Source organism: Phalacrocorax carbo, chromosome 2 (genome assembly GCF_963921805.1).
Source record: "Phalacrocorax carbo chromosome 2, bPhaCar2.1, whole genome shotgun sequence".
Lineage (NCBI taxonomy): Eukaryota > Metazoa > Chordata > Aves > Suliformes > Phalacrocoracidae > Phalacrocorax > Phalacrocorax carbo.
Window position 1 is genome coordinate 166,870,675 of NC_087514.1, and position 24,496 is coordinate 166,895,170.

At 50.6% G+C, this 24,496-nt stretch overlaps 1 protein-coding gene and 2 long non-coding RNA genes across 3 annotated transcripts in view; 1 reads left to right on the top strand and 2 right to left on the bottom strand.

Moving 5' to 3' along the window:
- Positions 1-24,496, bottom strand: part of CCDC12 (coiled-coil domain containing 12) — a 42,962-nt gene that overhangs the window by 13,806 nt on the left and 4,660 nt on the right. Inside the window, exon 2 of the mRNA XM_064445207.1 lies at positions 891-961. Coding sequence (XP_064301277.1) covers positions 891-961 — 71 coding nt within the window. The remainder of the gene's footprint in view (positions 1-890; positions 962-24,496) is intronic.
- Positions 2,477-4,459, bottom strand: LOC135312144 (uncharacterized). The gene is made up of 2 exons (XR_010371823.1): positions 3,129-4,459; positions 2,477-3,035 (listed from the first exon to the last, which is right to left on the bottom strand). It is a non-coding gene; the product is annotated as an uncharacterized LOC135312144 (long non-coding RNA).
- LOC135312147 (uncharacterized) lies at positions 12,549-18,052 on the top strand. The gene is made up of 2 exons (XR_010371825.1): positions 12,549-15,034; positions 17,628-18,052. It is a non-coding gene; the product is annotated as an uncharacterized LOC135312147 (long non-coding RNA).

The window sequence follows — 24,496 nt, forward strand, 5'->3', positions numbered from 1 at the left end:
GCTGGAAAGCGAGAGCTGGTTATTCATTATTCATCATTTCCAAGATCTCTAGCTCCTGTTTCAGCTTCAGCCCAGACCTCGTGCCTCTCCCGACACAAAACCCAACCACGGCACCTACAAAGTTCTCCAGAACAGCGCCCAGCCCCAAATCCACGTGGGCAGTTCTCAAGAAGGGATGCATTTTCTGCTGGGAGTTATTCCCGAGAAGCAGTGAGGATTGTGCTCTACTTTCTCAGCAGAGCACATGTGCTAATCTGCAGCAGCATCTCTGATGCACGCCTCCCACAGAGGAGGTTTCTAAGCTGGTAAAACGATGAGAAAAGGTCACATCCCGCATCTTCAAACCAAACTTCACTCCCCGTCATCTCCAAAGGACACCTGATGGTGTTTTTACCGGCAGGAAAACAACTGCACCGTCAGCTGGTCCTGCCAGGAGTGACCCCCTGCCTCGGTTCGTTTTGTGCTCACGTTTTCCAGCGACAAGAGAGAACAGCGGTGGGCCGCCGTTAAACAGCCACGTGTACCCCCACGGGCCTCTGTTCACAGGAAAAAAAAAATAATCCGCACTTAAAACGCCGCACGTGCAGGGGACAGAGATGCAGCAACGGCTCTTGAATTCAGGGGAGCCTAAAGCAAGGCAGCCTAAATGCTCCCAACACCTCTGATGGCACCCAGCTGCACCCCAGAAATGCTGCAAGTCAGCCCCAGGCTGCTTCTCTTTATTTCCCCCATCTCAGATCATTTACACCATGAGCTCAAATTCACACTAAAAACAACAAAAACCCATAAACTGCATTTTAGAAGCCAAGGAAATGTCCTAATTAGCAAACTCAAAAGCAGCGCCTGAACAATACATGGAGGGAGACAAGTGGGAGTAAATAAATAATTACTTGTGCTTTACGGTCTCCTCGTCCTCGTCGTCTCTGAACTGCTTGTTCTCACGTTCGCCGCCATCCTTATTCTGAAAGGAAAAAGAAGTTGATCTGTCAGGCCCCGGCCTCTCTGGAAATGCCAGAGAGCAAAGAGCAGCCCAGAAACCCTCCCGGAGGGCACGGGGCAGTCAAAGGCACGCTTGGAAATGACTTTTAAATTATGACACCTTTAAATTAAGCCTGTTTTCCTTGTTCTCCCTTTAGGATTCTGCTTGTCCAGACAGCATGACACACAAGTGTAAGAACAGGCAAGGAAAATTTAAATTTAAATTTTCTTCTCAGAGGCACCCACGCCACTGAGCGCAGATATCTCTCTTATCAGTGGTAACTGCATCAATCCAGAGAGCAAACACTGAGTTGCAATCAATAACAGAGCTCAGAGACCTCGTCCAGTGCTTGAATCCCCACCTCGCGTTAAATGGTAGAGCAAAAGGAGATGGGGGCACTGAGCAAGAGGACTGCCGGCAGCCACCGTGTTCGCCTTCACCGTGGCGCTGCGGCAGGGCCCTGACGTTAAATCCCGTCCTCCCAGATCCAGGAGAAAGGATGGGTATTATTGTGTTGGTTGAAGGGAACTACAGGCAGACAGAAGAGAGAATAAGTTTAGGAAGTGAGCGAGCCCATGCTTGGCTGGCTTGTGAGAGAGCAAATGACCTGCAAAAGTCACAGAATCGTGTAGGTAGGAAAAGACCTCTGGGATCATCAAGTCCAACCCCAACCCAACACCCCCAGGTCTCCTAAACCACGGCCCCAAGTGCCACGTCTGCACGGTGTTTGAACCCCCCCAGGGACGGTGACTCCCCCACCTCCCTGGGCAGCCTGTGCCAACCCCTGACCCCTCTGGCAGGGAAGGCATTTCCCTCACACCCAACCTAAACCTCCCCTGGCGCAGCCTGAGGCCGTTCCCTCTCGCCCTGTCCCTGGTGACTTGGGAGCAGAGACCAGCCCCCCCCTCACTCCAGCCCCTCTCAGGCAGCTGCAGAGAGCGAGAAGGGCTCCCCTCAGCCCCCTCTTCTCCAGGCTAAACCCCCCCAGCCCCCTCAGCCGCCCCCCAGCACACTTGTGCTCCAGACCCTGCCCCAGCCCCGCTGCCCTTCTCTGGACACGCTCCAGCCCCTCCAGGCCCTTCTTGTCCCGAGGGGCCCAAACCTGAGCCCAGCATTCGAGGTGGGGCCTCCCCAGGGCCGAGCACAGGGGCCCCATCCCTGCCCGGCTCCTGCTGGCCACACCAGTGCTGACACAAGCCCGGGGGCTGGTGGCCTCCTTGGCCACCCGGGCACTGCTGGCTCGTGCCCAGGGAACACATGTCAGCAGGCCTCACGCAGCTCCCTTTTCTTTCTCCTCAGTAATGATTTTGGACATTTTAACGGGTTGCAAAACAAGGTGGCAGAAATCAAACAGCGATCAGCACAACAAAGGGTATAATTTCAGCTCCCAGAAACACCGTGTAGTAACATAAATCAAATTTCTCTTTAACAGGGTGTTCGGTATTGTAAAGAGGCTCATTTTGCATCATCCAGACACTGGCACGAAGAGCTTATTAGTCAAGTTACCAATTATATTTATTACCCAGACAGGCACAGATATTGAAATGTTAACAATAATGAGCTGGAAAGGGGTTTGCTGGGTTCTCACACTTATTAACTAATTTCATTCAACCGCTGAACAAAGTATGCTCCGTGACAAACACATCTGCCCTTATTTCACAGAGCATATTGTTATAGCAAAGGCAATGAATGAACAACTTCCTTGGAAGCTGTTGCTTTTCTGATTGAGCTCCCCTGTCATCCTCCAAATGAAAAGGAAAATGTGGCAGCTCTCGCAGACAGCAGATGAAGTCTTTATTTCCGTGAGCGTGGCCGGTTCCAGGAGGGGTATTACCCAAGTTACCTGGTAATAAATACGCAGCATCTGTAATATCTACGTTTCACGGGGGCTGTTGTGCCAACATTCATCTCTGCCTTTCAACAGGAACAGCTCAGAGACCAGAAATTGTTTTCAAGAAACGTCCTTTCGTCGCACCGCAAAGGTTACGGGTCCTTTTCACCCAGTTCAAAGAGGTGAAGCCCTCTAGGGCAGCTTGTTCACAGCCTTTTTTCAACCCTGCAACAGGGGCACATCTCGCCTTGGAAAACTGCAAGGAAAAATTGGTGATAGCCACAACTCGACCAACATCACTTTCAGATCAGAAATTACCTTGATTAGTCACTTGCTCTGTTAAAAGCTGCGCTGGAGGGTTCAGACATCTAAGAGCCAACTTCAGGATACCAAAACTATTTCCCGGCTAAACGTATTCCTAACCTTTGCAAGGACCAGAAAGGTTTCCCTACTCCAGAGCTTACTTATCGTGTCCATCTTGACTCCACGAACTTTAAAACTCTATTCTGTGACCTGGGTTAAAAATTAGATTACGTGCAAACAGGAAGGCGAGCCAGGAAATAGCTCAGTTCTGGTTCAGGCTCATCAGCGACTGCAGTTGTTTGGGTTCAGCTCAAAGGGCAAGAAAAATGGTCCTGTCTTTTTTAGAAAGAGAATAAAAATAATCATTCCTAAAACAGATATTTGGTACAGTTTTAACTCCCTGTTTGTGATTTTGTTTTTAAGTCCAAAGTAACCTCGTGATATTTGCACAGACATTTCTTGCTCAATAAAGACTGTGAGCTGGGCTCACATGAGCACACGCAGCCCGCCGTAACCTGTGCGAGCTCAGTGCTAGGTGATATTTAGACCCCCTTCAGCCCACGTTATTGAAAGCTGTGGGAAGCACCTTCTTGCACTCTTAAGCCCTTTCTCATTCTTTTCATCTCTTCATACTTCTAGCGCATGTGCACAGAGCCGACATTCCCCTCATTCTTGCTAGAGCTTTATCTGGGAGGGTTATAAGCAGGTTCTGCAATCCCAAAGAGATACTTGGCAAAAAACATTCACATCAAGCCGTGGCTGTTCTTCCCACCACAAGCCCGTGCTCTTCGCAGCCCTGCAAATCTTTCTTTTCCCCATATGCTGAAATAATTTGATATTGAAATCCTACCACTCCTCTAGAGCTTGCTCAACATCCCCAATTCCAATTTATTCCCCGTTACCACCCAAATATTTTCTAAAGTCTTGGTGATATTTGTAGAAAAACGGAGCACACCACCAGCGAACGCAATTCCATGCAACAAGTCCTGTAGTGCCTTCAGCCAGGGACTTCTCCTCTGCTACACCTCCCCTCGTAGCGCCTTCTCGGATGGCACAGAGCAGGCGCGCTGCCCTTCGGCACCACGAGAACGTCTCCCTGGGGATGTCCTGAGCTGGAAAGAACGAGATATGGTCCCTCCTGTACTTCAGCAGAAGGGAATACAGGATAATGAGGATTGCAGCACAGTCCAAGGAGACGGCGTAACTGCATGTAACCGTTTCCAGCCTGCTCATCACCCACACGAATGCCCTCTGAATTATACTCCCTGCCATCACCCGCCGCTGATCAGGCTCCGCCAGACAGATCAGCGCGCAAGCGGAACACAAACAAGGTCTGAAATGGATGTCTGAAGTCAGGCTTCCCCCCACCCACCCCCAGCAAGAGAAATTAAAGCTGGTTCCCTGTTTGCGAAACGGTCTGTAAACAAGATTTCGGTTTCATTAGCAGAGCGCCGAAAACCCCCAGCCACAGGGCAGAGGCGACACGCGGCGAAGAGGCCGTAAACCTCCAGCAGCGTCGGGAGCGGTCGCAGCTCTGCAAAGGGGCAGCCCATCGCCGACCCTAGGGAAAAAAGAAGCGGGGGGGGGCTTTTCTAAAGTAATATTTGATGGATGCAGCAGAGGAGGATCGCTGCTCCTCTTCCAATTGCCGAGTTTTCTGCTTGCATTTCCAGCCAGGCTGCGCTGCCTTCCCCTTGCACACACTCCTTACCCACAGCTTACCACGAGGGCTTCCTGTGCCGCCTTCGAGCGCTTGAATTCACGCAAACCGAAAAAGGGCAAGGTTAGAAAATGACAGTGGCTTACTCTAGATGCTGTGTGGAAGGAGCCATCAGGGGTTTCTAAATAGACACACAAACGGCAGCTGATTCAAAGCGCTTCTCGATGGGTTTTACACCGGAGCAGGCAGCAAACAGGGTGCATGGCGAGCAGCACCCAGCCAGGCAGGCTTTGAAGAAGATCCCTCCTTTGCTTTCCATGCTTCCTCGCCCAAAATGCTGGGGTTTCCCGCCGTACAAGCAAGCTGGAATTTAAACTACTTCGGCAGAAAGAGGCAATTAAAGTGCCTGCAGCCTTAGAGACCGACTGTGCGCATCGGCAGCAGGACGTGGTAAGGAAGGGACTGATTCAGTGCTTGCAGCAGCTTGGTCCATTAGATCCCCTAACGGATTTATTTCATTCCCCGTTACCACCCTAAGATTTTCTGAAGTCATGGTGATATTCCTGGAAAAAATCCTGTGTAGATCCCCTTAGAGATTATTCCTCCTCCACAAAAAAACAGAGATGCACCCCATGGCCTGGCAGCGCCCGTAGCTTTGGCTAGCGATAGAAAAGCTGTGTCACGGCAAGCTTTACCTGCACCCCCTGCACCCTCCAGGCAGTAACTCAGAGCACACCCTGAAATTATATTCAAAACTAACACTTTAGTCTGAAAAAATAACAGCCAAACTCTTCAGGGGATACCTATCTGAAATCCCTGGGGCGTCAGCAAAGAGCTGGGGCAGAGCTGACGTGCTGCACGACGCTGCTGTCCTCACGTGCAGGCGCAGCACGTCACAGCAGGGCTGCGCGCGCTCCTCCGCTCCAGCGCGGAGGCAGCCGTGAGTGAACCTGGCTGAGATGCGAAGCCGCCTTGGTCACGTCACCTCGCCTGAGCGTAGCTGAGAGAGGGTGGCATCGAGAGGGCCGTTGGTAAGCAGACGGAAAGGGGGGAAATAACGCTCCCTTGATAGCCTGGTTAGCGCAGAGGCACGTGACCGACTGCCCCTGCGGAGAAGCGATGGGGGATCGCAACCAACATCTCCTTCCTCCTGCGCGCAAGCAGCTGTGCAGACAACGGCTGCAGGAACATGGAGGAGCTTCCCTCTCCGGCCACTCCTGCAGGTGCAGAACCTGAAACCACACGCAAGATACGGAGCCTGCGGCGAGGATGCTGGGCCTCCTCGGGAGCAAAGGGTGGCAGAAAGGCAGATCGCATTACTGCGACCATTTATCGATACGGAGGCGGCCTCTCAAACACGCAACTTATCTTACAGCTCCATGTTTTACTGCTGCCCCGTCTCTCTCCTCTTTCTCCTCTGCCCATACTGGATTTATCCGACCCCTCGGGACTTTGACACAGCAGCGACGCCTTGGGGTTCTCCACTTTGCACCAAATTTTTGTCTTAAGCTCTGCCCCTTTGTCATCCTCTTCAAGTATCTCTGTTCAACAGCTGTGTCACAACTTGCATTTCTTAACTCAGGAAGTGAAGTATTCCTCCCCAAAACAGCGTTTGCCCTCATTACCGATTCATCCTTCAACTGTTTTTAATGTGTTTCTCTTTCCTTGCCGGCGGTCACTTCCCGCAGGTGCGCAGCAGCAATTCTACTCTCACTACTTTTCGCTTCAAACTTCATTTTCTCACATTTCAAACCTTAACGCCACAAAGGGAGCCAAAAATAACCCCCTCTGCCATTCCACTCTTGCTTTAGCGATTCCTCTTTTGAAAGCACCCCGTGGCGAGGTGTTTATTATTAGCTGTAAGACATAAAGTCATACGATTAGAGACACGCATGCACAAGTCTACAAGACCGTTCACCAACTGCCTGCAAAGTCACTTCCATCCTTCAGTCTCTGGAAGAAGGCACTCCAAAGTTAAACTTCCAACATTAAAAAGCTTGCTCGCTTGAAGCTTCCTACCTATTTTAATTTGCCGACGTCGCAGCTGGCAACCCTTGGCTCATAGCTACCAACGCTTTTGCTCCATGGACTCCCGCTCTTCACAAAGAGGTTGGAGATGAAAAGAGTCCAATCCACGGCCTGTTCAAGGTGTAAATCCAAAAAGATTTGCATCGGGTTGTTCAAAGGAGGGTGTCGGCTGCCTCTCTGCAACACCCGCAAGGCCCACAGCAAGCTTTACATGGGATCGGTTAATAGCTTGTGCTCCTGGCTGAGCATATCTGGGGAACTGGACAATGTCTGCAAGCTTCAGAACCTGGGTCCTGCAAACCTGCGATGTAAACCACGTTCCTCGGTCAGCATGAATTGCGTTAGTTTGCTTTCCTCCTAGGCAGCACCGGGCAGAGAGAATAATATATCCAACAGTTCGATATTCAGAGCCGGACGGCGACAACTTGGTAAGACACTTTGTAAGCACGGCCAAGGTTTTACACGTAGCAGGAGGGCAGCGAAGACGACGACTTCTGGGTCATTACGAGGGAGATGAGCCCGTCTCCCGCTACCACCCACAACCTACAGTCCTGCCAGGCAGAAGTTTTATTTGCCTGCTGAAGAACCACTGGATTGTATTGAGCTTCCACTGCAAAACATCAGGCTCTTCCAGTGTTTTGGGGAAAGCACCAGACTGCGTGTTCTCCCACTTCCCAGACTTCAGGCAAGTCGTATCACAAAGGAGGAGGTAAGCCTTGATAATCAGCAGAGAGGAATGCGGTCGCGAAGGCATTTCTGTCATCTCCTCCTCTCCTGGCACCCAGCCGAACTTTGCATATGAAATTACAAAACACAAGCCTTATTTTTCCTCCAAGTAAAGTGAGGAAAATGTTCATGTGCTTCCCTGCGTGTGGAGCAGGTCTTGGCTACCTGCAAGAAGCGTCTGCTCCGGGGAAAACCACATGTTGAGGAATATGAAACTTTCCTCTGGGCTTCAGCACATTATCATGAGTTTTGGTGCCTTCCACTGTAATAACAAGGGAAGCAGCTCACTTTGCATCGCATTCAAATTTTTAAGGCCAAAAGGGATGTTTAAATCACCTCACCTGCTGTTTAAAACTCCTCTGATCTGGGAAGTCTCAGCCAGTTATCCCTACACCGCAGCAATCCACACCTGAGTAAAGCATCTTTTCCAAGAAAAGGGGAAGGACACAACCTTGCCCTGGGGGCAGGAGGTGGAGGAGCCACTCCTTTCTTTGGCAGCTTCTCTTAAAGCCCGTCTCATGCTACAGCTTATTTCCAGTTGGTTCCTGCCATCGCTCACTTCCAAAGAGCGTTTTGTACCTGGTACGTTTAAAGGGTACAAACACTTGTGCGCTACGATCGAGGACGCTTCTCAAACCTTTTTGATAAGCCACCAGATTAATGGGGCTCTCTCTTCCTACCCCCACCCCATTGCTGACTTTTTAAGATGTCACCAAAATGGTCACACCGGACCACGTGAGCCAGGGTGACACGGAGGGGACACCATCCCTCACCTGACATACAAACCCAAGGACCAGCATCCTTCTCAACACCGCTGGTTTCCCAGAGATGAACCCATTTTACGGATACGCCCTGTAGTTTCTCCACACAGGTGCAGAGAGCACATATCCCCATGCCCTAGAACCCCTTTTTTGCTCAAAAGGGCTCTTACTTGATATAAAGAGATGAAAATCGCTGCTCGGACCTCACCAGCCTTCAGCCTTTGAGTCAGCTGCCATCGAGCCAGCAGAAAATGTACATGTATTTCCAAATGACTAATGGAAATCTGGGTGCCCGGGCCCCAAAAAGCAACACTTCTGCCAGATGATGATTCCTCGCTGACAGCTTTTAAGCTATCAGTTACCCGTTTCAGAGCTGTAATTTTTAACCAGCGTGTTGTGCAATCCTAACCCTTCACTAAATCAAATTTGCATGACAAAAATGACGCTCCCTTTCTCTCACTCCGTTAAAAAGCAGTGCAAATCAGGCTTTTCATCATTCTGCTCCACACCAATGGCAGTCGAACTGGCTTCACCCAAGTTACCCCTCTTGCCTTTATTTTTAAATAGTGGTGCTTTATTAGCACTTCTCCAGTCCTTTGGAATTTGTCCAGTATTCAGAAAAAGATTTAAATCAAAACGCAGCAGGCTAACAATCTCTTCAGCTGATTATTTGTGATTCCTAGGTGCAAATTACCTACAACTGCTGATCTTAAGTGGTTTTGCTAGATGTCTAACATCCTCTCATCACCGCTGGTCTGGAAAGCAGCTCATCATTCCCATACAACACAAGTGGGTCACTTAACTCCTTCCCAAATACACTTTATAAACTGAACTTTATATTTGTTCCCTTCTCTTCACCTTCTTTTAAGAATTTCTGTCTGAAGAACTGCTTCCCCCTCTCATCGGGGTTGGCCTTTACCCAAAGTTACAATAACCAAATTGCCGTGTTTTAATATCTGCCTAAATCTTCCCACTTGCATTTCCATTCCTCCCCGGCTTTAGCAGAGCTGCTTTTTCAAATCCCTCAGGCTACTCAGTTTGCCCCGCGTGCCTGTATTAAATGCGGCCCAGCCAAGGCTCGCAATCCCCTGGCAACCCCTAAAAGTCAACAAAATGACCTGACAGCTTCTCCTCTTCCCAGGAGCTAATACTGACTTATTCTCCTCGGGGATTGACCAGAATACTAAAGATCTCCTTATCTTTCATTTAAAGCTTAGAGGGTGGTCACGTTACCACTCAAGTGCTTCTTTGGCACAAATAACTGTCTCTTTTTGAGGAGTTAAAAAGAGGTCAGCGCTGGAACAAAGCAAGTTTGATCTCTGCCAGCCAAGCTGTAGCTGCTCCTATTCCCACTTACTGGCTGCCGAGAGCCAGCCCCGGGGAGCCCGTGCAAGCCAAGTGCCAGCCTTCGAATCAGCGAGAGCAGCCCATCCAACAGCCCGTCCTCATCTCGCTGACAAAAGGGAAGCTCCCAGGTCACGCAGCCTGATTGCCTGCGCAACAAGCGGACAGCTTGATCCAGGTAACAAGCATTCCTCTTGTGCGGTGGCTGCGTTCGCCGTTTTTCCTTTGGTGTTTCTTTGTACGGAAGCATACGTGGCGGTCAGGTCAGCGACGAGGTGAGCGCAGAGTTACGGTGCCTTGGTCCGAGCATGGCACGTACTAGTACTTTTTGCTTCTCGCTTGGCTAAGATTTAAGCTTAGATGTCCTTGAAGTCTGGCAAAGCACTGCTGTGCTGCCCCGCTCTCACCTCGCTGCTCTTTCGAGACGTTTAATGCCAGAATGCAAAAACCTAAGTCATGGAATGTCACCGAGTAGCTCAAAGTCTCAATTAGCAATAAAGCATGTTCTAAAACCAAGAGAGTTTCAATTCTTTAAGTAGCCAAAAAAACAGACCTCAATAAAATTTTACAGCAAAAAGTTCTGGACATAAAAACGTCACTAAGGTATACTCAGCACCCAAGATCCACCGATACTTTCCAAAAACAGTTTAGAATCCATTTGCTCATAGCAACCCATGTGGTAGTTGTGTAAAAACATGATTTTTAAGAGCCAGAGCTTCCGTGTCCCCGCTGCTTATTCCTTATTGAAGTCCTAATCCTGGTTCAGTCATAGCTGGTTACTATGGAAATGGTTAAATCAGAGCCCGAACAGTGCGACCTCCCGTAAGAAACAAACACAAGGAGCAAAACCACCTCTGAAATTCAATTAAACACCTTGGTTTATGTCCGTGCCTCCAAAAATGTATCCAAAATGAAAGGTATTTTTAATACTATCTCTTTTTTTAATAATTATGCTTATACAGTAGACTAGCACAACTATTTCTTCCCTTCAAATAACCCAAAATGACTCCTAAGTGGCTGTGGTTGGCTGGTTTAAATATACCTGTTATCACGATTTCAGAACCCGCGTGTTTGCGTCGCAAACGCGGCTGCCAAGTGGCAAAGACCGGAGAACGTTTCTGGCAGCAAGCTGCTGTCCCCCGGTGAAACGAGCGGCACCACCATTCCCCCGAGATCAGAACTACAAACTTTTCGTCGAAGAAACTGCTTATGTGCGAATGAGTTTCAATGAGATGCAGAAAGTTTGAGGGGGAAGAAGCAGGCACACCTGAGCAGGAAGAACAGGACATTTCAAAGCCAGAACATTTTTTTCAGGCAACAAAGAGCTGGAAAAACCACGGAGAAGCTTCTCCATCCCAATACGGCAGGAACATCACTAACTGCTGTCCCCGTCGGACACTGTCAAAGCCAAATCTAAGCTAAGCAGAACAAGAGCGTTGGGGGAAGCTGGCGGAACCCCTGCGCACACGTAGTTTACCAGTTCCCTCTAACAGCTTTGCCCAACAGACTCACAAAGAACACCGTTTCATGCCAAATTTCCTCGGCATCACCCGTTTCGGACAAATTCTTACCATTCTTCTCCAGGCCCTGAGAAGGTTTAAGGTTACATTTCATTCTCCATCCTGACCCCAGGATTTTTCACGACACCGATCCGATCAGGTCACTGAAGTTTGCATCAGCGCAGGACGCTGCTCCAGCATCGTTACCATATTTGTTAACGACACACACACGCACACATCGGCGTCGCTCACATTAGGCGATATTAGAGGTGCCCTTGATGGTTGTTAGAGGCGCTCTGCCACTGGCCTCAAATCCGGGGCATATGACAGGTCCTCTCCCAAGCCCTGGGCCAAGGGTCTCCAGTAACGCTCCCTATTGACGCAAAAACGTTAGCATGAGGCTTTCCTTCACATGAACTCACCCTCCGCAGCGGGGCCGCGGCGCTGGTGTGAAGACACTGCACGCTGCTACGAAATACCGCTGCAACGCCCCGGTGGGAGCATCGGGGAGCCCCACCGTGCTGGCAGGGAATGGCTCGCACCTTGAGGGAGGAAGGATGGAGCCGCCGATGCCCAAAAGCATCAAATAATTAACATTTGAGAGGGAAAGCGGTGCTTTCCTGAGGTCTGAGTTTAAAAATCGCATCTCCAAAGGAAACAGCAGGACCAGAGCCACCGCCTTAAATGGAGCAAATGCCCGTCGGGGACTACTTAACCCCTCGTCTGCAGAGGTGCAGGACCACCTCAAAATGGCAGGGCGAACGCGCTTGAAGATGGGCCGTAAAGCATCGCTCCCCTGCACCCACTAATACAAGTACCAGTATCGGCGACAGCAAGTTTTATGGGTTTTGTAGGCTGCTTTCAGAGCCCTGGCGTGTTTGAGAAGATAAAGCCAGCCCTTCTGAAAGAGCGGTGCTGGCAGAGCAGACCATTACAGCTTGTTCTAACCGACCACAGAACTTCTTTATTTGAATTTGACAGGTTAATGTGCTCGCAAGAGTCGTCCCATTCTCCAATAAAAGCTGTTGATTTACAGGACACAACACTTGGGAATCAGCTGAATTTCTACCAAAAAAGGGGTTTTAACTCGAGGCTTAATTCTGTCTGTGCCAGAGAAACGGTGTGCCTGTTTTAACCCCCATCACGTCTTCTTCATTAAGTCACATAATTCCTTTCTACTATCCGGGGGGGAAAAAAACCCTTTAAAAACCCTTCCTGTTAAGTCATATTCGAGCCAAGAAGCCACCACTGCCTTTAGTGGACGATGTTCCAGTTACCTGTTCTCCTCTGGGGTGGGAGGGAAGAGAGGGCCAGGCTGGCTCGGGTGGATTTTAGAGGCGTTTCAGTGAGTTAATGTGTCACCTCTGTTGCTCTCAGATAAAAGCAGAAACAAAACCAAATGCTACACACGGCCAGTTTCATTTCTCCAAGGCAGAAAAAAAAAGAGTGGGGGAAAAATGAGAGACTACAACTAGGCTTGCGATTGCACACCAAGACCTTGCTGAAACGTTAAAGGTTTGCTGTAGCCAAGCAGCTCCCCACATGAATCCTCCCAATCCCGCATATATATAAAAGAAAGTTAAATCAACTACCCAGAGTTTCGCAAATGTAAATCACAGCTTCGCTCGTGCTAATTAACTGGTGCCACTTGAGCGCAAGACAAACCTAACTCTGCGTTTTTTGGAGCTGATGATTAACCTACTTTCTGGAGGTCTCTTTTTTCCTCTTCATAAATGAAACAAAAAAGCCCGTCGAAAAGCAACGCCAGCCGGCCGTGCAGTGACACGGCCGCCGCTCCCCAGCTCCCCTGCCATGGATTTTCCTTTGCTTTGTTGCATCTGACTTTGTTCTCCCAGGCAGAAAGACACTGGGGAAACTTGCTTACTGATGGAGATCGCCAGGACCATCCCATCTTCGTCAGGATTATAAATTATTTCCTTGGAGGCTACGAGGGAACTAACCTTTAAGAGAAAATTCCTCTATAACCAGCAGCCACCTTACACTCGCGTAGCGAGAGGATAGCCCGGCACCACAGAGCCGCTCGGTCAGGCTGCTTACGACACGTTATTTCAGCAACGAGATTTTAATTTCCCCATCCGTGAAACTGGGATGGCTCAAAACCACCCGAGAGAGGTGCCGTGTGGTTAAATGAACACACGGGCTTGGCAAATAACTCAACAATTTCATAGATGGTGCAACCCAGGTATTTATCATCCAGCGCTGAAGTAACTGGGCGTCGCAGGGAGACACAGAGTCAACAACTGCAGTTTCTCTCTTCTGTGATTCACGCAAGGTCACGGCCATGGGGGATTCTCAAGCCACGCACCAGACTGGCCCAGAACACCACACTTAACTGAAAAACAAAACAGCTCCTCGCAGAAACACGGACACGAAGCCTCCGTTGATCCTTTCCTTCCCCAGGCAGCGGCGGACGGCAGGGGAGGGGCAGCGCCGAGCCACCAACGCCCACCGCAAAGCACCGGCCGAGCCTCAGCTAATGTTTCAGGATTGGGTTGAAAATTCAGTTCAGGGCCTCATGTTTTTTGGCTAAGGGACGAATATCTTCCCTCAAACTTCATTTCATTTGTTCATCGAACTGGGCAATAACCAAGGTCTTCGCCCAGTGCTCTGACCCCAAGTCCTGACCTGCTTCAGACTTGCTTTATGGCAGAACAGCGGAATATTCACTTTTGCGAAGAGCCTGAAACATACGGCAGAAGGCAAAATAACGTGCTCAAAAGCTGAGCACTGCATTGTTTTTTTTCAATGAGCGGTCCCCTATATCGGTATGTCTCTATTTTAATTTTTTTTAAAGAGTCTGACAACCTTTATGAACATTTAATTGTTCAATTCAGACACCACGTGAGATGCTGAAACCCCTGCAGTACCGTAGCAGCACACCAACACTTCAGACGACGGAGCCAGCAGCAAATACGGCCCCGAGCAAACAGCATGGAAATTTAGCACAAGTACCCGACGTGGGACACGGGAGAGCGTTAAGGGCTCTTCAACAGAGGTCAGCAAGAACCGCGGCTACTTGGCTCCTTGGGAAATTGCCTGGAGAAAAGCTGAGTTCCCCAGCGCCGCAGCGGGAACTGCTGCAGGTACCTCCAGGGAAGAGCATCGTGGTGTGAATGCTCCCACGGTGACATCCCCATGGGGAAGAGAAGCAGCAGTGCCTCACCCTACGGAGCGGGATGAGCTCAGATGTACCCACAAGATGCACGCCACAGCTCCAGTAAGCATGTTTTCCTGTAGCTGGGTCTAATTTCTACGTCTCTGCAACAGCTCTAAGGCAGGAAGGAGAATAACATTGTTTTATGGGGAAAAAAAAATAAAACACGTTCCCCAACACGTTCCCTCAAAAAAAAGGCTAAATGCAGATTTCCTGGCCTTGTCCCCAAATCCCTCGCATGGCCACAACCAACCAGAAATTAAATGGGAAGGAAGAAAGACTCCTCTTCCACCGGCATCGAAGCGTGAGACGGAAGGAGGGAACGAGCACACAGGGATTCCCAAACCAAGCACAGCCCGATTAACGCTCAAATCGCGCGGAACAAAACGTTTTACCCGTCCATCTGCTCTACGACCGCGCCGGGTAATCCCGACCGCGCGACATTTGATGGATTTTGCTGACGAGGTCAATTATATCATTCTCTCACCACCATCTCTTGGAGAGGCAACAGTTAGAGATTGAAAAGCTTTTGTGCCACTGTTACTAATTGCTGCTGGTTTCGGCACAGGATTCCCCCAGCTCCCCCAGGTCTCAGCAGCTCTGCAGATGCCTGCCCGGCTTGTAGCAAGTTGCCAACCTCCGCGCTACACTTGATCCACCTGCAACTAACAGCAAGACTGGCCGCCCCTCGAGAGCCGGGGCTCTGGAGCCCTGTCGGAGCAATGCAGGTGGGTGCACTGAAGAAAAGCAAGTTTGGGGGAGTCCAGCATCTCCCAAGGATGAACAGGAGCGCTGTGCCACAGACAGCACTTGCTGGAAAACCTCCATCTCGAGTGCCTTTAATGGATTCATAGGGGTTGGAAGGGCCCTCTGGAGCAGGCACCCCCAGAGCAGGGGCACAGGGCCGCGTCCAGGCGGGGGGTGAATGTCTCCAGGGAAGGGACCCCACAGCCTCTCTGGCCAGCCTGTGCCCCTGCTCTGGCACCTGCACAGGGAAGGGGTTTGTCCTCATGTTCAGGGGGAGCTTCCCGTGTTCCAGCTTGTGCCCGTGGCCCCTTGGCCTGGTGTTGGGCACCACTGAAAAGAGCCCGGCCCCATCCCCCTGACACCCACCCTTCAGGTATTTATAAGCACTGATGAGATCCCCCCTCAGCCTTCTCTTCTCCAGGCTGAACAAGCCCAGGTCTCTCAGCCTTTCCTCCCCAGGGAGATGCTCCAGCCCCTGATCCCCTTGGCAGCTCTGCGCTGGCCTTGCTCCAGCAGCTCCCTGCCCTTCTGGAACTGGGGGGCCCAGAACTGGCCGCAGCCCCCCAGGTGTGGCCTCACTGGGGCAGAGCAGAGGGGGAGGAGAACCTCCCTCGCCCTGCTGGCCACACTCCTTTCCATGCCCCCCAGGGCACCGCTGGCCCCCTTGGCCCCAAGGGCCCGGTGCTGGCTCAGGGTCACCTCGCTGCCCCCCAGCACCCCCAGGGCCTCTCAGCAGAGCCGCTCTCCAGCAGGTCCCCCCCAGCCTGTGCTGGTGCGGGGGGCTGTTCCTCCCCAGGGGCAGGACCCCGCACTGGCTCTGGTTGAACTCCACGAGGCTCCCCTGGGCCCAGCTCTCCAGCCTGCCCAGCCCTCGCTGGATGGCAGCACGGCCTGCCGGCGCATCGGCCGCTCCTCCCGCCTCGGTACCGCCAGCCAACTTGCTGCGGGGACGCTCTGTCCCTTCGTCCAGGGCATTGGTGAAGGTGTTGACCAGGGCTGGACCCAGCCCAGACCCCTGGGGAGCACCGCTAGTTACGGGCCTCCAGCCAGACCCTGCCCCATTGATCACGACCCTCTGGGCTCTGTTGCTGAGCCAGTTCTCAATCCACCTCACTGTCCTCTCACCCAGCCCACACTTCCTTAGCTCGCCTGTGAGGGTGTTATGGGAGACAGTGTCGAATGCCTTACTGAAGTCAAGATAGGAAAAAACACTGCTCTCCCTTCATCGACCCAGCCAGTCCCACCATCATAGAAGGCTCTCAGATTGGTCAAGCATTTCAGATTCATCAAATCAATTACCCTGGATGCCTCTGTGCCAGCTCTGTGCATTGTTACTCAAAATAATCCCACCGCACTCCATTATTTATACCTGGCCACTGGCTGTCATAGGCTTAAATAGAAATATATCTCACCTAACTCCCCAGTTTGTCAGCCCAGCCCTGGCTCGGTGAGGAGCCCGCTTTCAGGCCGGCCTCCCCATCCTGCAGCCTGTCCCTGTCCCTCCAAGGCGGCCGTGCCAGAGCCCCTCTGTGTCCCCGGCCTCCGTCCATCCCTACCAGCCGCGCCTTCCCATCGCCAGCGCTCGCCTCGCCCCGTGGGAAACCACTTCAAGGACTTACCCTCCCACAAAAATTAAACCAAACCAACCAACCAAAAGCAGGGGGGGGAATAAAAAGAAAAGCCAGTTAGCTTCCTGAGCCAGTTCACGGCAAGGTCAAAAACATGCCGGCACAGGCAGCTACAAGCACAATGCTGCCGCAGTAGGATCAACTCCGACAGGTGTAAAAGGTTGTTAAATTCCAGCCTACAGCCACAGTTTCACAGCCGCACCGAAGTCAGCGCTTAAAACAAAGGTCCGGCCGTCCTCCTCCCCACCCCTCCTGTTCACAAGGTGTCCCCATGAACCAGATCCAGGAATCAAAGCAGAGAGAAACCAAGTATTTCCTTCTTCCTGTTGGGTTAGTTTTAACCCGACTCGGTTTGGTTTAATCTCGGCTCACTGGAGGGAGGGCAGCAAAAGCAGGGAACAAGCAGAGCCGCTTTGGTCCCTAGCGCCGGCTGCACGGCAGCGTCTTGGGGACTATGGCAAAATACTTGTAGTTATTCAGCTCCCCTGCACAAAACCTATCAAACAGTGCACGGAGGAGAGAGCTGTGACTGCCGCTGTTTCCAGCGATTATGGCAAGGAGCTATGAATAAGCAGACGTGAGTTTGAGTCTTGGCTTTAACCGCCAGCCTCGCACATCCTTAAGGGAAACAAAGAGACCCACCTGCCTACAAAGGCAAGCATAGCTCCGTATTTCACAGGACTGTCATCAGCGATGCACAGACAAAACACTATTCGCCTGCAAGCTTTTACTTCCCACCCTTCGTGTTGTGTACAGCGCCGTTTTAAGTAATTATATATTGGCACTCCTCTACTCCCAGACCTTATTTCCCAGCCTTTCCTAACCACACGGTCACAAAAGGTTTCCAGAGCTTTAAAAACAAAACATATTTCACACAATCGGCTTCCAAGCCGGAGCTGCCCACAAGACAAACAAAATGAGTGTTCAAAAATATATTGCTTTTCAGGTTTCACTATCAAGTTTTCCCTGCGGATACAAATGACGCAGCACGACGCCAGAGCCCGCCTGGCCAAGGAGCTCCCTGCAGATGCCAAGAAACACCTGAGATCTCCAGCAAGCTCCAGATCCAAGTTAACACCCAAGCCCCCTTGATCCCATCTTCCCCATCACCCCGGACCCCGGGGTACATGACACAGCTCTGGAGGACCCTCTCGTCTCCAAATCAACCACGTTCATGGGGTGGCACCGCAGAGAAACGCCTCAAAGAACATTTCCCAAGGTTAGATGACCGACCCGTCTTGGCCACCCACCGCATGTGTATTTGAGCCTTGCTGGTGGAAGCACAATCATTTTGTCTGCAGGCTTCCACCTCCAGCCATTGCAGCACTGCTGCGATAGTTTATTACTTTCCTAATAAAGCCTGAATAGAAATGAAGCCTTTGTAGCCCTAAGTGTGCGTTTTATTCTCGCTGTAATAACTTTACTACGCTCTGTTTCCACAGCAACTGTTTTCTCAGCCGTTTGGCACTTTGCTTTCAGGAACGCAAGGCTGCTTTGCTCCACCAAAATAAAAACTAAGCAGAAAGCACACATCTGAGGACGGCAGCGAGCCAAGCTGCCGTGCCACACGCTGGCCCTCAGATGGACAAACGGTTCGGTTGCTTCAGTCAGAGTCCAACAGCATTTGCAGATTGACCGACTCTTTGGGACAGCCGGGAAAACAGGCGGAAAGGCTCCTCGTCCGCGGCAACGGCAGGAAAATGCGGTGCAGAGCTACGCTGCAAAGGAAACGAGCAGCGCCGTGACCTTCCTCCCCCTCCTACCTCTCTTGCCAGCACAGGCAGGCGTGGAGGAGCAGGGAAGCGATGGGGCCGCAAAGCGAAAGCAACGTTAAACAAAAGGTTGGGCTGCGGCCAAAGCAGTTTTTCCCCGACGTGATGCATGACACAGCCGCGAAAGCTTTAGTGCCGGCGCAGGGATGCGGAGCGAAGGAGCGGGTGGGAGACCCTTCCTCCCCACGCAGACACAGCTGAAAGGTCGTACAGCCTCGGAGGGAAGGCTCCTGCTGGTTTTTTTGGCCTCCTTCAAGGCTTTTGGCAAACAAGAGCAGGAGAAACGGCTACGCGGCTATTGGGCTCGTTAGGTTATCGCATTACGAAGGCTCGGTGTGGAGGAAGGCATCTCCCCTGCTCGGGCGAGGCCGCACGGCGGCCGAGCAGGGGCTGAGCCGTGCCGCTCCGGCGTCTCCCCCACAACCATCTCCACCTTGGTTTTGCTGACAGACACTTTTGGAAAACGAGTAGCATCCCCTTGAGCTGCCAGGTGTTGTTGTAAAAGGAGAGGAATAGCCAGGCCTTTTACTGGGAAATTACCTAGTAGTGGATCCTGTCATTTAGCGACGGGAATCAAACGCTGTCCCAGGATTTAATAGCAGCAAAGCCAAGTGCAAAAGGAAAAAGAAAGCCTGTACAGCCAGAGCACGCCTGCACAATAAGGTCTGTCTATGGTTTTAAATGCTAAACACCACTTTCACAGCAAGGACTTTTCTTCCATACACCCGTTCCCCCCCCAAGTTACAGAGAAAGTACTACACCACCCACTTTGCAAGGGAAGAAGGCGAGGGAAGGCTGCAAGGAAGGTGGAATCTGAATGCAGGAACTCATATATATATGTATATATGCACTTATATTATACGGACAATACTGAAATACATGCCTACAACAAGCATTGCCACAGAAGCCAACAGCACAGCCATCTGCTTTACTCCCTTGGAAGTTCAAACACTGCAGAGAAAGGATGCTTATTAAGCTGCTTTACTCTTTGCTGTGCCGGTTTCATGGTATTTCAAAGCAAAGATCACATTATTTGTTTTATTTATTATTCCCTCCGATTATTTTTTACATCTAGGTACAACTAAACATTTTTGGAGAGCTCTCCTTAAGCCAGACGACCTGAGCAGGCCTCCAGCTTTTGCCTCTTCAGTGCCCCCAACACGTACCCCGGCACAAAACCCCCAGCAGCCCCAAGCAACCTGGATTTTCACAGCACGGGCAAGGATGTAACCCAGGGCCAAACACCAGTTTCTCCACGGACCCATGTGCATCCCTGTTGTTTACCTCCGTGCCTCGTTTCGCACAAAGCCACGGGAATAACCCGAGGCTGCCACGTTTTCGGCACAAAGCCACGCGCGTCCCAGGAGACGCGGGAACGACAGCGAAATCAAAGGGAGAGCAGTATGCCTCGTCGTAAGGGCTGCGCAAGCTCGAACAATCCCTGTTAGCTGCAAGAAACGGGTGAAATGTGGATATTTACAGAATAGATTATCTTATTTCAGCTTGTCCCTAACTTTTGGCAAACAACCTCCAGTCTGAGACGCTTCACATCGTCTTCGCCACCAGCCCTGATCACACCTTCAAGGTGCTTTGCTGCCCTTCGCTGCCTCCTGTCACGCTACTAACGGTCACTTGATTTTTGCTTATTAACGATATCCTTTGTAGCTGTCCTAAATCCACTCAGGAATGTGTCTGCTGCTCAGGTCAGCTTTGGATTCCCCATTTCTGCATCACATTTGCAGCTTAAGGAGTGAGTCTGAAAGTTCACATATACGCTACTTTTCCCTGTCGGCATTTGTATTTCAAATTACCTTCTTCCAGATGAAAATACATTACCCTTGAAATGTTCCTGCTCTACACTAGGCGGTCTGATTTGCATTTGCTGTATTTATGGAACTAAGGGCATCAGGAACAGAAATGTTGAGCCCTAGTTTTAAAAAAAAAAAACCCCAAACCAAGATGCTGTGAGTTGTCAAAGGACAGAGAACCAAATCTGAACAAAGCAAAAGCTTTTAAAAGCTTCAAAAAGAGAATTTGAAAGGGAATCAAACACATGGGAGCAAAAGCTTCAAGCTGACCTTTACCTACATTGCTCTTGTTTAACAAACACCTCCTTGAATTTAACCACAATTTACAAAGCCAAAGAGCTCAGGACCATGCTGATGCTGCCTTCCCAGCAATAACCGTTGCGCATTTCCTTCAAGAAGAGGTGCCAAGTGAAATTCCTGCAGGAATCATTGTAGGTTCAGGCCTGCTTTCCCATGGATTCGACTCCTGGGTATGTTCTCCAAGGTTTAATAAAGCAGGAGCTCTAATCAAAACATTTTCCACTGTTAAATCACACGACAAATCTCCCGGATGGGTTCCCTGAGAGCTGGTAACAACAGAGCTCACACCGAATCTTCCAGTAGGGTGGTAAAAAAACAAACAAACAAGAGTCTCCTCCTATATCCAACCTCTTTTCCTGAAACTTGTAGGGGCCTCATAGCTACAGCGTGCCCACCCTCCATCACCCGGGCGTGAAACCGGCCAACGAGGCCAGCAGCTCGGGAGGAGCGACACAACCCCCCCGGCTTCCTCGGGAAAAGAGGGTTTCTCTGTTAAAAAATTAAAAGCTACCCACAATGGGTCATTTAAACAACCTCAAGAGCAAGCAGTTATAGAGACAAGTTTATCCATTTGAAGGCTAAATGAGATTTCCCCAAGGGAGAGCTGACACGCCGTCCGTATCTCCTGCCGCTACCACAACTCATCCCTCTGGCTCTGCGTTACCCTTTGGAGCTCCTACTCATTCGGCATGAGCCTTATCAGCGACGGATGAAAAGAGGCTTCGTGGCAGTTATTATTTCCATGGAGCCCATTCAAAAGCTCCAGTAAAAAGGCAACCCAGACGGCACAGCTGGGACTACTGAGCAGTAGATGAAAGGAGCCAAGGTTTTAGCACTGTCTAGCTGGGGTTGAAAAGGAGCGCTTAATCTTTTTTTATGGGTACAGATGAAAAGAGAAAAATTATGTAAAAACCCTCTGTCCATTACCATGGTGATGCAAAAATAAGTCAAGATTAATGAGCATCAGGAAAATCAGATCTCAAACTTTCTGCTGGTTTCTCCTAGGAAAGTTAACCCTCCATTTGCAAGACACACGTGGGGCTCCCGACGGGGTTTATTAGATCCCTGTGGTTTCATACTAAAAATAAAAGGAAAACATCCGCATGGTGTTTTCAAATATTTTGCCTCCGAGTACCGGCGTCTGCTGGGCTGCTCCACTGGGGGTCTGACAAGGTGGCAACGGCGCCTGCTGCGAATGGCAAAAAGCAGGGTGAAAAAGAGGGTCTAAGGCCGGCTCTGCCTAACGCTTCTGCTCGTGCTAACCTTGGCCGAAGGAACAGCATCCCAAACATCCCGGGAGCGGCCCTGGCAGTTCAGAAGCACGTGCGGTGGGCGAGGGACAGGCAAACGGTGGCCATGCTGGAGAGGAAAGCGTGCCACGGCTCAAGCGGGACTTCTGGTCCTCCTCATGCCCGTGTCGCACCACTAGCTTCTCGCCCTTCCGTTTAGTCAGTCCGGTCTGCTTTCCACCTCCCCACAGATCATCCCTTCCCGCTCTCTGCCACGTCTCGTTGCCACTTCGAGCACGCCGGCCCATCCTTCCTTGAACTGCTGAGCCTCAGGCAGGACACAGCAGCCCATCAGGGAGCTCACGAAATGGAAAAGGATTGCTACACGTGCCTTCCTAGCAGAGAGCTGCTCCATCAGGCGAGTCCAACGCTGCCGGCTGCCCTTCCATCCCCAAGCTACTGCCAGCCAAATCCTCCCCGCATGCGGTGGACTTTGCTGCCTCTTCATCTTTACAGGGGACACAAGCTGTAATTTTAGAAACAAGGTGGGAAAAATGACCCTGAAAGCCTAGAAACTGGCAAGGAAAGGGCAGAGGTGGATCCAAAGCTCCTCTCAACACTTCAGTTGCATTCAGCATATGACAGCCTGACCCAGGGCGCCTTAAATCTCTCTGCTCGCAGTCTCGCAAAGCCAAATTTGGGAAGTTTCCTCTCCCTTGTCATTCAAAGCAACCCAGCAGCAACGTGCCACAGCCCCCATCACCCCACCGGCAGCCATGAAGTATTTCCTCTCATTTCAATAGCAGCCACACACAAGATTATTTCAACAGCTGGATCAAAGGAGCAGACCCAGGTTACGAGCAGCATCCGAGACGACGGTTCCTCTACTTGGATATCTATGGCTAAAAATAAGTAGCTGTGGGAAAAGTACTTAGCTCCTTGCAAGAAAGATAACGTACGTACTTCTTTATTTCACTACTACTTTGCTTCTCTGGTGCTATCCAGAGGAAAAGCCTATCAAATCCTTTACTAAATATACATACACATATTTTTGTCTACAATAGAATTCCTCCCTAGGCCAAAAGCATTCATGAGTGACACACGCTATACTGGGATACCCAAAGCAACTAAAGGGCCCGTGACCTTCCCCTCTCCCACCCTTTTTTCACCAGCATAGTTCTCCTTATCATGGATGGATGCCCAAAGCAGCTTAGCTTTTGCAGACCCCTCATTATTTTTAAGCTGCAAGCTCCGATTTATATGGCGCACACCTTACAGACGCATGGCAGGACGTGCCTGCTGGAAGAACTGACTTTACGTGGTGATTTTAACGGGGTTTGAAGCAAGGTAAACTCTGGCGGACGCCGCACACGAGCGGAGCCTTCATCTAACTCCAAACCGGCCAGATTCGAATGCATCAGAGAACCGGTTTCAAGGACAACCTGCAGACAAGCGTTTCATAAATACAAGTCACTAGAGTTAATTATCAACTTGCTCAGCAGAAAGCCGTGGCTATGGAGATACGGATTCTTGATATTAAGGGGAGGACTTGCAGCAGAATTCAAGTTTGCAGATAGGCAGGGATGACAGCTCCCCTTATAGCAGCTGGCGGTGATCAAGAGAGCTATCTCCTGACTTCTTATCTAGAATAAGGCCTTGCTTCCTGCTCCAAACACTGTTTTGGACTGGAGCCCCTCCATTGCACAGACAAAGCTCCCCAAAGCTTCACTCCCACCTGTAACACAATTTTCTAGTTGAGGCGGTGCAGGGGCTTTCAGCTTTTCACGGGACGCGCCACGCTGCCGCGCTCCTTTTAAGTTGGAAAATTGCAAAGTGCTATTGAAACTCAGCCCGTAAGGTCTCCATCCTGAAAATACCCGTAGTTTTGCATATCTCGCTGCTGGTCAAACTGCTCCAGCTTGCGCCGGCAGGACCTCGGTGTGCGCAAACACGGAGTCACCTCCAGCCAGGTAGCTTTAAACAGATTCAGGAGTCCTTGCCCTCCTGTTTTGCTTCAAAAGGTATGGGTGGGTAATAGCCAGGAATAGGCAAACTAAAGGCACTAAATACAGTCATGCTAAGCTAAAGCTTAAATTGAGCAAAAGGTTTTCTTCAGCTAAAGAAAAGTCTTCCTGAGAAACGCAAACAGAACGTTTTCATCTGATTTTCAGCCATTAAGCAAGAAAAAAAGAAAGACACAGCAGATAATCAGGGCTTTTTTGCACGATACTGCGAGGATAAAGCGTCAGCTCTGTCATGAGCATCAGCACAACGGGCCTTGGGCAAAGATAGCGCTGGGGGCCAGTTCAGCGCTCGAGCAGCTTTTCCTGTCCCTACTCAGTCCTTTGAAAAATAAAAGCCATGCAAAGAATCCCGTTCCTCAGCCCTTAACCCCACCAACGCCTGCCTTCAGGCGAGGCGCGCAATACAGGGCACAGCGTATTTAGGAGAAGGCTGTCCCCGCGTTCCCCTTGCTGTGGCATCTCGGGACCTGCAACCGTTCGCTACTTAAAAAACAAAACAAAAACAAACCAACCTTAAACTCGAGAAGACCTACGTCACTGCGTGACCTTTCACAAGGCTCCCTGCAAAAACCTGGTGGAGTTTTCCCGTTAATTGAACGTGGCAGCGAGAACACGCGCCAAGCGGCGGTTATGTGAGTGACCAGCTTCAGAAAGACTTTTCTCTAAAATGTCATAAGCCGGC